Raw genomic sequence first — 13,693 nt, forward strand, 5'->3', positions numbered from 1 at the left:
TCCGAGCCTGGAAAGGACATTATTTCAGCATGTGTCGCTTCGCCCGCAGCAACGCCACGTTATACTCACCAGTCCACCACATCTTTCGACTCGGCGCTGCCTCCATCATTTTCTTCGTCGAAACCCAGCACCTGGGGGGAAAACAAAAGGAATAACAAGGTGAGCCGAGAAAACCGACAAAGACAATCTCTTGCCACCATAGGCTTACCTGCTTTACCACCATAGGTATGATCCTTTAATTCGCCGCATCTTCCTATGCCGCACCTATAAAGGGAGAGAAAACAGCAAGTTAAACTCATGCAACTTTTACCGGACAGTGTTTGGTAATACAGACTCTTACCTGAACGCCATCAGCTGCCTCCAAACAATATTCTTTTGGACCCAGCTGCAACCTAACGAGTGAATGGAACAAGAGTGAACATCGGACATATTGAACTCTGAACTTTATAGACACTGGAGTCAATATTCCTCCGGAACTCCTCCAGTACCTTCAAACCAGTGAAGTAACTGGTATCTACGCGCCCCTGCATGCCATGCAGGATGGAGAGCTGATCGTTTAAAAACATAAGGCGAGGTTACCAAGAGGGGATATCGGAGGTGATTAGTGGGGAGAACGAGAACAGTTGGGGGGCCATCACTAAAGTCCACGGGTGGCTAAATCCCTTTCTCCACTTGTAGAATACTTCTACGAGTCCAGCAGACAAGATTAGGCGGGCCAGTCCAGACAGTCATCTCTGCACCACGCATCACGTTGGTGGAGACCGCAGCTGTCCGGGTCCGATTGACGACCCTGTGGGAACCAGGTGAGCGTAACACCAAGCATTGGCAACAGCCAAAATACAAGAAACAGTATTACCAGAGAAACAAGTGCTGGCAAAGCCAAGAGAACATAACGTTCTATGGTATGATAAATCCAGCACTGGCCAAAGCCAAGAGAGTTCATGGAACTGTACGTTATACAGAAACACGCATTGGTAAGAGCCAAGAGAATACAAGAAAGTGTAACCACTGTATGGTGGCCAACCAAGCCAGGGTACAGTGTCAGGAGAGTGTGACACGTGTTAATGAAGCAAGCATTACTTTTAGGAGAAGCAGTGGACTGGTGTTGATGGAAAAGCAGTCAAGTAGGGGTACCGGCTCCGTAACCTGTAATGGGTGAACCGTGTGGTCCGACAACTGCGCCTAGACCGGGTGCCCCCTGAATGGAAAACCCACTGAAAACACCCATAAAGAAGCTTGTGTTTTGTAATAACCTTTCAGGTTGTTTTGAAAGCTCGAAGATTTAAACTCTTGGGGAAACCCCTGTGCTATTATTAACTATTTTGAACTTGGGGAAGCTGAATACAAGCCAAGAGCTAGACTAAGTTCTCAACTTTATTTTGCACACTATTCATTTTTGATGTTGCCATCCCTACACATTGCATGCAGCTAGTTGCAAGGGCAACTACCGGTTTTGGACAGAGACAGACATTTGCTTTGGACTTCCTGACACAAACTATCCTTAGTTTTCTTTAAGTAGGGAAATCCCACCTTAGAATGGGGCAAGTTAGGCATTACTGCATCCTGCCTTTTTGAGATAATGAAACTTTGTGAAATGAACTTGAACCTGTTGTCTTTGTCTGACTCATGATGCCCTGAAAGTGGGTAGAAGTACAGTGGGTGCAAAATATCTGCACCAAAGATATTGGGCCTCATTACGAGTTTGCTGGTACAGTAACAATGGTACTGGTAAGCTTGCCGGTACAGTTGTTACAGTACCGGCAAACTAAGAGTTCTGCTCGTGGGTGCCTTTACAGCCACCAGTTCTGACGTGGTGGCCGTACCAGCACCCGTGAGCAGAACATGACGGTAGCACTGGTACCGTTATTAATGGCACTGGTGCTACCACCCTCCCCATTCCCATTGAGCCCTATAGGCCCTATAGGCTCAATGGGAATGGGGAGGAATTTTTTCCGGCGGCCAGAAAAGGGCAATTACCAGGTCTGGCAAGATTGTAATGACTCGGTAATTGCCCTTTTCTGTGTGCTGGAAAAAAATGAATACCAGTGGCAGCCGTGCCTGTAATACAGGCACGGCTACCGCCAGCCTTGTAATGATGCCCATTGTGTTTGTAGATACAATATTTAAGAGGGAAGGCTATCCCACTATTTTATTAAAGGACAACAGTGTCCAATTAGTGTGCAAGGAGATGGACATTTTCCTGAAAGGAAATGGCATAGAAAATCACAACATTTATCACCCTGCGACAACTGGTTTAGTCGAAAGATTGAACCATGTGATAAAGCAAAGCATTCAAGTTGCTATATCCGAAGGGAAGGATTGGAGGATGGCAGTCAATGATACTGTGATGGCTTACAGATTCACACCACACTCCACAACAGGTGTGTCTCCCTTCGAAGTTCTCAGGGGTAGGAAGCCAACACAAGTGTGTGTCCGGCTTGGATGGGCAGGTCGAGCATAAGTAAGGTACTATTGGAAGAAGTTCATGAACACATAAGCGAAAGGCAGGAAAGGAACATGGACGTATACAACCTATGAAAAGCAACCAAGTAATGTAATGTCAAGGAAGGTGAGTGGGTACTGCCTGTGCTACAAAAGCATGGTCTGATTTGGTCTCAACCTATTACAGTAACAAAATGTTAATGCATTGTGCTGTTAAGACATCGGATGGGAGAGTGTGGCATATGAATAGAGACAGTAGGAGCAAAGCTCCTTCAATGGGTTTTGTTCTTACTGTTGTGTTGTACGAATGGACAGGATAAGTTGAGAATCATGTGCATGCAGAGCACCAATGCTGTAGGTGGAACAAGAACAACTAACGAGCTTAAAGACGTTTGCACCATCTGAAGTGGATGTGATTTAAGCATTGGCATAGCAAACAGACATAGAGGAGAGTGAAGGAGACCTACTTACCTGAGTGAATATGTAAATTAAATACAGGCATCAGAATTCCTTTTAACTGTAGAATAGGTCCACAATCACACTTTTCTATTAGTTGGTTGTTCTGCCCATAATTACAGATTAGTGATGATTTAAGTGTTTTATGTTCTATTTTAATGTACGCCTTGTGTATTAGTAACTATAACATTTTGTTATCACATTATAGTTAGGTAAGATTCTGTTAATGGCTGTACACTGTTGTTACTAAAACATGCCATAGTAATATTTAAGTATTGTTCCATTTAGGTCACATTATTACTAAGTCTTATTTAATCACTTTTGCATGTTTTATATGTGGAAAGGAGATGTGTGGCATTCTCGTATTATGTGCAACATGGAACATACCCCACCAACATCAGGAGGAACGCAGTTGAGGGAGTTCCGGTGGGGCAGTGACTTGTACTGCACTCTAATAAAGCTCCTTACCTCTAAGTATGTGAAGGTTGGTCATTTCAATAACACAACAGGCAAACAGGTGACAACCTATCCCTTGAAACACTTGTGTATAGGCGCATCATAAATAACCAATCAATCAATTTATCTACCTGGTAGTGTGAATAAGGAACACAATTATTCTCTGAAAATGAATATATATGCAGATTGATCTAGCACAAGCTGGTGGAAGCTGTACTTAGTGTGTTTTGGAATAGACTTGGAAGATGATTGAAATGGAAACGATTGTAGCATCATCTTTCTTGCAATTAATAGTATGTTTATTGATGATTCGGGCCATTTATATCGTATATATTTATTGAACTTCAGTTTACTCAAACCGAGTTTGCTTAGAAATGGGGAAGTAAGTTGGTGGGGTTGCAATTTCTCTGACATCTCATTGGCAGTTGGACTGTCGGTAGGCCTCTTTGCTTTAGCTGATTGAATATTTGGAATGTCATAACAAATAAAGAAAAATAACTTAAAAAATGAATTAAAGCAAATTGAGTTTTTTTAGTCTAGGAAAAAAGTCTGTTTCAGGTCTGTGGACAATGTTTCCTAGGCTGTACCGACCACAAAAAGGGCACATAAGAAACGTTGCCCACAGAATCCTGCCAACGGGCTCGGAAGGGAAAAGCAAGCACGGAAATTGGAAGAGGAGGGCGCAGGATCGGAAAGCAGTTAAGTGGTTTGAGCGGGCAGGGCATGCGGTCTGCAAAGCAGGTTATCCTTACCTAGACGTTTTGAGTGGACAGGTGCTGGGGCGAAGAGGACAAAGCTGGGTAGGCATTGCATGGGGCACATGGTCTGAGGGATTTGCAGGATTAAACACCCAATGAAAGGTGTGTATATCTGTTCGTGGGCTGTTTACGCCACTGCGAGGCAGAAAAAAGCAGCCTTTTTTGGAGCAACCTCAGAAATCTGTAACCTATTATAGTGTAGTTTGAACATGGTGCTGCTATCTTTAATCTCTGACCCTTGTGGATGAGGATTAAAACGTGACCTTTTCCCATGCTTAATTATCCATTGGAACGTATTCCATTATTGACAAGAAGTTCTTTTCTCTGTTGAGTCCCATAGTTAAAAAAACACTTCAGTGGCCACTAAATTTTCATTTAGCCATCTTGACTCACCAGCCCTTTGTGCCTTAGAAGACCACCTTTGTTGTAGTAATCGCATCCATCAGACATGTAAGTGAAGTTCTGTGTTCCAAGAACCTCTTTCACAGAGAACAGAGCTGCGCTCCATGGTGTTAGGTTCACATTCACAAAGAGATTGGTCTTACTGCCACCTTTACAAGTCTACGAACTGAGGCAAATTTATTTCACAAAACCTAGACATGCACAGACCTTTTAAGTCTGAGCTAGACCGCACATGACCGCTCAGATCCCAAAATAGTTATTTTTTCTTGTGATGGCCTACGTTCTGGTAGGCAAACAGTAGTGGCATGCATTGCACACAGGTTTGTGTTATTCATGATTGGGTGCTACTCAAAACAGTCTTCCTCCACTTGAAAGGCCGAACTCTGTTCAGTTCAAGCTGTGGAGGTACTCTTTCCTGGCAGTCATGTATCTTTTAGAGGTAATTTGCAAAGTAACGATTTGATGCTCTATGTGTTAGTTCAAAGCTGGTGTGCAGTCGGGTTCAGACAGTTCTTAAGACAATGTTCAAGTGAACGGATTATCACTTGGATCCGACCTCCTTCTCATTGAAGTTAGTGTTGAGGAAAGAGAGTGGTAGTACGCATAAGATAAAATTTACTCTCCAGTGATTCTTGTACTCCCTAGTTCATGGTCTGATTTCCACCATATCCCTCTTCCTCATACCGTACAACGTGTCCGCTCTGACCTATAAACGAAAAGACTATTAGGCTGATGCCAAAGTACCCCTAGTAGCAGGATCTGTGCTCTGGGGCGGCTGCGAATGTGCAACAGCTTCATTTTCATCTATCCCTGCTGGGGAGAGTGATTCAGTCTTGTCTTCTACAGTAGCCATCTCCTTATTATGGAGGAAAAGGCAATATGGACTTTTAAGTACAGAAGTCTCCCTGGTGAATAACTTGAATTGTTTTACCCCAGACCATAACCAAGCGTCTAATGAATTCCTTCGTCCCACAGATTAATCTTCTACAATATTCTGTCTCCAGCACAGCTGGCTTTCAGAAGGTTTTTCATCATCATGTGTGGCTCTGCATCAGCTCAGCTTCCTTGCATGAGCATTCCAGGCACAGAGCAGGGGAATGCAGAAAGCCTACTTCCACCACTCATCCTATTCCATGTATGGGGAATATCACCATATATAGCACGCAGGAGGAAAATCATACAGGGAGTTTGTCACCAAGTGTTTCTCCCTCATTTGTCTCATTTTGTGTTGGTGTCAGATTGAGCCCCTTTCTGTCCAAGCAGATAATATCAGTCCTCAGTGACTAAAGTTGGTGTAAAATACTTTAGTTTTGAAGAAAATAGAATAATGAGGGTTCACGCATGGGCGGTATGATGAATTCATGGAATTCATCCCTTCTAAGGGAGGTGAGCCTGCTACACAAAACCTCCCTAAGGCTTTGGGCTAGCAGGATCTCCCTGAGAGTGGCACCCACTTAGGGGACAAGGACTGCCAGTTGAACAAGGTTGGAACAGCTCCCTTAGCCCCAATGTCCCATGTATTTTCTGCATACATGAGAGCAGATGGTAGTGTAAATGTAACAGAGCACTCACACATGTTTGGCTTGGTTGCTGACCCCTCCTTAAAGAAGAAGCCCCAGGACTAGTTTGATGGAGTACCTCTATTTGGAGACTGGCATATAAGGGACAAAGCCCTTTCCTGGAGGGATAGAAGAGCTGGCTACACTGCGAAGCAGCCGCTGCCTGGAAGCAGAACCACAACCACTATAGGGTGGACGGATAGCCTGCGCAATGCTGCTGAGCCCAGGTATGCCAGAGGGCTGCATCTCCGAGCTCTGTCGGCGAGGAGACCAAACCCTGACCAACGCGGAAGACTGAAGTACTGGAGAGGAGGCAGCCGCAGTGAAGGCTGCCGCAACAGGAAACAACTGGCGTCCAGTGCAAGAAGGTTACGCCGCAGATGGAGCAACCGCTTGCCCCTGGGAAGGAGACCGTGGAGCAGCTGGTACGCGGTATGCAATAAGGAGAGGGAAGAGGTTAGTCGAGCTGTCCAGCACTAAGGGAGAGACTCTAACAAAGCCATTCAAGTAGCTCACAGGGGTCTAGCGAAGAAGAATCAATAAACTCCAATGAACAGGGATAAAAAATCCCAAACCGAAGAGGGGATTACCAGGAGATAGCATGGGGTAAAATAGGTTATACCCTAGGAAGGGGAAGGCTAAAGAAGAGGAAAAGTCCTGATAGGGGGTTATATAAATGACATAGCCTTCCTGGAAGAGACACGTTGCAGAGAGGCAAATATCGGAACCAGACAACCAAAGTCACAGATGGTGTTTCGAAAAACATAATCAGCGGCCATGGAGGACAAGCGAAGAAAAGAAAATGCACTCCAACAAAAGGGTTCACAAATCCAAATCGAAGAGTGGATTACTAGAAACCAAAAGATAAAGGAATCATTAAAAGGGGGCAAACCTTGAGAGCATCAAACATTTGGTGGTAAATTGTGCTGCCCTAAGAGGTTTAAGAATAGCGATGTTTTGTCGTTTCTTTAGGGGGTACTTAATAATTGACTCAGATATTTTGTGGAGAGCTCTGTTCGACAGTCAAAAGTCTGCTTTAAATGTTGCATTGGTGGATTTTTTGAAATTTTTGAATTTACCTGATTTCAGGAATGATGGATAGTTTAGAAATATTTAACAAATTTATAAAATTAGGGAAAATTGTAAGTGTTCTTTTTATGTTTTGTTTATTTTCAGATCTAAATGTAAACAAATGAAATGTATATGAATTATTTGAAACGCTGGTTCGCTGGCCATAACAAATAAAATAAAAAAATAAAAGGGGGCAAATAACTTAGAAAGGGGAGGAGTGAAGAAAAGGAAAAGTCCTGAGAGGGGGTTAAGGAAAGGACGTAGCCTTTCTGAAGTAAACACCCAGCCAAGAAGGAAAGGCCTGAACCAGACAGATAACAAAAGTCATAGACTGCAGCTGAAAACCCCAAATCAGTTAATTGAATCTGAATCTACAGGTCCACTTGGGGTGCCAGGAGTTATTCCACCAAAGGAAAGAGAGAGACCCGAAAGGGTGAGCCGACGCAAACTCTTGAACAGTTGAAATGTAAGCCAAGCCAAGTCCTACATACAGAAAAGAAACTTGTGTGTTATAAAGGAAATCTTGAGGAACTTGATGGCTTATTGAGACTAACGAGTACAGCTCTGAGAAAGACAAGAGGAACATTTTTATGTTGTTTGCATAACAACATTTGATGATTAATTGGAACTGTGAAAGTAACAGAGAACCCGGTAAACTGAGATAGGCAATTTCCAGAGACATTGGGTAGGAGGGGGTCATGCACCAGCCAGTAGACAGCAGACAGCAGAGCCGGTGTTTGATTTTTTTAAAAAAAATGTATTTGATAGTGGTAAGGTCCAGTAGAAAGCTTATGTTTTGGACAGAACCAGTTTGTCTGACATCCTGACGAGCACCATCTATTTTGACTTTATTAGATGGGGAATACCTCCCATTGCAATAGAGCTTAGGTAACGGATATTCTTTTTTTAATTTAATAAAGCTTCAAGTATTTTCTCTAACCTCTCTAGTTATCCGCGTCCTAGCTCTGCTCCACCGCAGAGGGTAAGTAGGAAGGGGCAAAGTTGTGTCCAGGCTTCTCTATCTATACTAGCAGTAGGCAGCAGCTACAGCGATCAGGCCTTGTGCTATGGGGCTGATAATCCGTTTTAAAATGAGAAACGTTATTTGTCCAAAGATAAAGCGCATGTTTTTCAGTAGATTATGAATATTGCAACACTTACTTCATAAAAACATGTTTCGTTTCCTTCTCAGGCTATAATAAACTCCTGGAAAGACTGGCTGACTCCCAAAAGGAAAACACGAGCCTTCGTGATCAGGTGAAAGAGCTGCAACTGGTTTCGGATTCAATCGTTATGAAAACGCAACAGCTCCAGAGGTCGGTCCAAAATGAAAATGAGTTACAAAACCGATGCCAGACACTTCAAAAGCAAACATTAGGTGAGACGAATGGGTGCGAGTACAGTTAAGCGCCTTCTTTCTCCAGCTGGGGAGAAAAGAGGAGGCATATGCGTATTGGGCTTGCCACATTGAAACCCCCCAAAACCGTGATGAATGCCGTCAGCGCGAGACTACCTCATCTATAGGATTAAAATAGAACAGGGAGGGCACTCTCTGTGGGGGGCTTACACCTCGGTCCTCGTTTCGAGATGAGTGGAACACTGATTACCGCACATAGTAATTATCGTTTTTTTGATTGATATTTTATTTCTATCGCGCTCGTACACAAGTGTTTCAGAGCGTGACAAGGCAAGGGAGGGGAACAGGGTAGAACAAAACAGCGATCTTACTAGGCCCAGTGACATTGAGAACGCGCAAGTGCATGGGAGAGGGAGGAGGGGAAAAGTGCATGGAAGGGGGGAGAGGTGGAAAGTGCGAAGCAGAGGGGAAACAGATAAATAACAATAAATAAATAATAAAGGCAACAAACAGTGGTAATGCAGCCAGCAATTTGCAAGTGCTAGGTTTAAGGCAGCAGACAGGGTAGGTCTGATAAGTGCAGGAAGAAAAAGTGGGGCTTTATGGGTACAGATACAAACCCCAGTGCAAGGGGTTGCCGGGAGGCAGTGTGGGAGGGTGACAGGATGAGCAGGTACCTGGGCCCAAAAGACATAGGGTGGCCAGGTGCACAGTGCCAAGAGTGAACAGATCAGCAGGGCAGAGGGGGAGCGAAGGCAGAAGAAAAGAGGAAGGTCTTGAGGTGCTTCCGGAACCGCAGATGGTTCTCCTCAAGTTTTAGAGTGGCAGGGAGGCTGTTCGGCTGGGGCCTCCCTCTGGAAGACAGAGATCTACCCCCAGCTCGTTTCTTAGAAAAATGACTGACCCTGAGTGAGTTGGAGATAGAGGAGCGAAGAGCTCGAGAGGGGAGGTATTTGCGGAGGGATAGCTGAAGGTATTTTGGACCCAGGCCCCAGAAAGCCTTGTGGACAATGCAGAGGGTTTTGAATCTAGCTACGATCAGGCAATCGCATCGGCTGCTCACATATTGAGTGCACACAAGCACCCTATAATAATCCTCTGCTCTCTTGACTGACCTGGACTACGGTCCCCATGGGTGTTCAATCCACAAGCGCTTTGAGGTAATGGCGTCGATATATAGAGCGCTATATAAATGCCAAATAACATAACATAACTGGAGTCCTATGTGTGCTCTTTATGTTATAAACCGTGTGGGTGGATCTTAGAACAGTATAAAATACTGATGTAGCAGAGACTGCTAGTCTCTCTTGCACAACTAGAGGCAAAGCTGTGCTGTAGAACATGTAAGTGTGATCCTAGTCTGAAAGGAATAGCTGTGCCATGGAACGCTTGAGTGTTATGCATCATATCCTGGTATCCTCTGCTGGTGTCACACAATCTGATATTTCAGTCTTCCATGCGCAGTACTAGAGGCCATCTACTGAGGTTTCATGCTGAAAGCTGGACTCTGGAATTTAAATTATCACCCAGATAAAGGGCATCTTATAACAAAAGTGGTATATGTGGCATTAACTCTTGGCATGCAGAGCTGTTGCCACAGTAAGGCAAGTCTGCTCAGCTGCTGAAGAGCCACAAGTAGATCGGCCTCAAAAGCCACCATTTTTGCCTTAAAGAATCAAATGTGCTCCCATTATAAGGGAGGGCGTGCTCCAAACAAGCATTTTACCCAAGGCAATAAACATTTTTACCCCAACCCCATGTCATAACTTTAAAGAAGGTACTTAGGGTGACACACCTGATGGAGTCGCTGAGTGTGCCATTTAACTACAGGGTTCAGGCCAAGGTCCAAAAGTGAATACATTAGCGGCCGTGTAGTTATGGTTAAGTTGTTCAACCCATAGGAAGAGTACTTTTTGGGCGGCTTGTAACTTTGCTCCCCCCCCCAGACGAATCCTCATAAAACTCTGCAAAGAAAGTATATGGTCCTGTCAGATTGATCCTGCAATGTTTGATGAAGTTTCATGCACGGGGTTAGGGGGGTGAAGAAAAATTATTGGGGGGTCCCAAAATGTGTGTTTTTTTCCCCTAGACGCAATGTAAAAAAAATGTCCTCACGCCCAAACCACTGGACGGATTTTCATCAAATTTGCGCCCGTAGTGGCGGCTTGGTCCCGAAAGCGTGCTTTTGTAAATTTGGTGTAAATCTGTCCAGTAATTCTTTTTATTACGGTCAAAAAGTAGGTAAAAAATCATATGTGATATAAGTGATATTTGGGTTCGGTCGTCGGACACAATTCACTGTTTGGACTGTGGACGGGCCCCCGTGAAAAGCATGAGGTATGCCATATTTTTGGGAAGCGCCTGCCATTTTGGATTCACGGACAGCGGTAGTTGTCAGTGAACATCGCGGTAAAAAAATTAAATAACACACATTGCACTTGTCAAACTATTGAAACTATCTCTGGGGAGGTGAGGGGTTATGAGGATCGGATGGGATATGGCCATAAGAAGCCAAATAACAGGTATTTTTCATCCCGAAGTCCACGAACCATCTGGATGTTCGGGTACAGTCCTGTGATGTTCGCAAACCTCTCAGATGTTAGGGGACATCCATGCCTATTTTTGAACTACAGGGTTGGTGAAAAGCAGTTTTTGGATGGCTTATAACTTTGGTGCCATTCAATGAAACTACATGATATTTTGAAATATCATTCTAGACCTAACCAAAGTTAAGTGCTGTTCTGCCAAGAGGGAGCAAAAGTAGAGGTCGGGTCCCAAAATATTTGAAAGGCTTATATATAAATTTGGTGCCATTTGACGAATCTGCACAAAAATGTGTAGAAAGATTTTAGACCCAGGATTGAATGGATCTGCAAAGTATGGTTGGATTTTGTCTAGAGGGGTAAAAATTAGAGGGGGCGGGCCGTCAACATTTTTTAGATGACTTATATCGTTGTTGCCATTTGACGAATGTGCACACAAGTTTGCAGAAAGATTATAGACCGAATCTTGAATGTATGTGCAAAGTCTGAATGGATTTTGTCAAGTGGGGGCTAAGGTATGTGACTATTTTATGTACGTACATTTGACACTTTTCAAAAAATAAAACGTGGACGGATTTTCAGCAAACTTGTACAAAGAGCATTGTCAAGGACCTGAGGGCATGCTCTTGCAAATGGGTCAGTGTTTTCTAGTGTCCTAATGCAGGTACAAAAAATAGTGCTATACCTTTGGTGAATGAGGTATAGCCTGTTGCCTTGGGCAATGGCCAGATTGACCGGGACATGGCCAAAGACCATGACCTAGACAATCTGGCTACTAGCCATGACCACAAGGGACTGGAAATGGGGTTGATGTTGTTTAGAAAATTATTGCTGGAAAATCGCCCTGAGCTCTTGGAAGCAATAAATACTGAGGCAGAAGGAGGGCGCCTGGCTGTCCTGAACAGATGGTACAGAGAAGAAGAAGAAAAATGAGACTCTATTCAATGTTCCAAAAAGGAGTTGACGGACAATCCGATGAAAATCCAAAATAAACTAAACAAGCTTGATTGGATACTTACTTTGGAACAGGCCGCTTTGTACAAGTTAACCTCGCACCTGCCACAGACGTTCCATAAGCTACACGAATTACAAGTGTATGTGAAAAGATATCCAAACCGCAAGCTGAGGAATATCTTTATAAGAGCCCGCCTCAACTTACTCCATACGAACGAAATCTTGATGATACAAGGCCTGGCGAGCACAAACGTTTGCAGATTCTGCAATGATCCGGCTTTGGTGGAAACGACCAAACATATACTGTTAAGGTGCCCAGAAGTAGAGGCTATAAGAAGTCCTTACTTGAAGGAGATATTATCTGCAGCCCACACTTTCGATGTAGAGACTTGGTGGGCGAGGTTAATTGGAGGCGGACGAACTACTTGGGTCACTGCCACAGCAAAGATTTTAGACACAATTCTGTCAACTATAGAAAAACGACCATAGGTAAACAATATTCAAACGGAAAGGAATGAAACGCAAACGCAAAAACTTTTAAAAACCCTCTGGGTTAAACAAAGTATAAAAAAATTATTTAAAAAAAAAGAAATGGGGTTAAAGTGGGCATGGCCACCAGGGACCGGCTATGTGGTAAAGTTTTTCGAAATCGGTATAGGTTAGAATGGAAAAAAAAAAATCTGCTCGTGGCTACAGCCCGAAGTGCTGGACAGGATTGCAGCAAACATTCACGAGGAGCATCAGCAAGGATCTCAAAGCATGGTTTTGCAAATCTGTCCTGTTTTTTTTCTAAAGTGTCAAGATGTAAGTACACAAAATGCTGGTATAACTTTGGTGCATGGGCAATGGGCTCGGCCCTGAGCAAGGACACATGTGTACTCTGGTTTGCTTATTGGGGCATGCAGCATGGCCGGAGCCCTAGGTTTGAATGGGGAAAACATTTCTGCTTGCGGCTGCAGCCAGAAGTGCTGGATGGGATTGCAGCAAACTTGTGCAAGGAGCATCAGCAAGGATCGGAAAGCATGACTTTGCATCTGTCCTGTGTGTTACTTTTTTTAAAGTGACAAAATGTGAGTACAAAAAATAGTTCTATAACTTTTCTGCTTGGTTAGTGGGCCTGGTCCTAGGCAAGGACAAAGGTCTACTCTGATTTGCCTATTTGGAAATGCGGCATGGCCGAAACCCATGCCTTATGGATTGTGGCAACTGCCCGTGGCTGCAAGCCATGAACATTGGCCATTGGTCACATTATGTGGGCATAGTGAACGCTGAACTAGGATGCAGGGTAGGTGCAGCAGATAACAGGGGTGGTTTGGTGGGGCTGGGGCCATGGTCGAGCCTCATCGATGACATCACATATGAAACTAATGTTGATGAAAAGTCTCTAAAAGGGGTTGTGTTTATAATGTTAGTAACAAGTTGTCAGGGGTGATCAGGAGACCTATCATGAACTACTTAATGCATTAAAGAATGTGCTCATCTCAACAAAACATGATATTGGAGTGTTGTTGCTAATGCAGGAACCTAATTATACATACACATTGGCAATAGCTGCAGCATGCACCATAGAAGTAGCATATTTTTAATCTGCTATTTGTGGATAATAAAATAATGATTGGTATCTTATGAGAGCTTTGAGTAATGATGAACATGGAATAAATATCTAATGGCTAATAATTCAAAACTTACGACACA

General features: G+C 43.8%; 1 protein-coding gene across 2 annotated transcripts in view; it reads left to right on the plus strand.

Annotated features, from left to right (window-relative positions):
- The window catches only part of LEKR1 (leucine, glutamate and lysine rich 1), a 1,355,278-nt gene that overhangs the window by 986,840 nt on the left and 354,745 nt on the right, over nucleotides 1–13,693 (plus strand). For both annotated transcript variants that reach the window (XM_069618435.1, XM_069618434.1), the window contains one exon: nucleotides 8,337–8,522. In XM_069618435.1, the coding sequence (XP_069474536.1) occupies nucleotides 8,337–8,522 (186 nt within the window). The remainder of the gene's footprint in view (nucleotides 1–8,336; nucleotides 8,523–13,693) is intronic.

This window comes from Ambystoma mexicanum, chromosome 10 (genome assembly GCF_040938575.1).
Source record: "Ambystoma mexicanum isolate Mex_15411 chromosome 10, UKY_AmexF1_1, whole genome shotgun sequence".
Classification (NCBI taxonomy): domain Eukaryota; kingdom Metazoa; phylum Chordata; class Amphibia; order Caudata; family Ambystomatidae; genus Ambystoma; species Ambystoma mexicanum.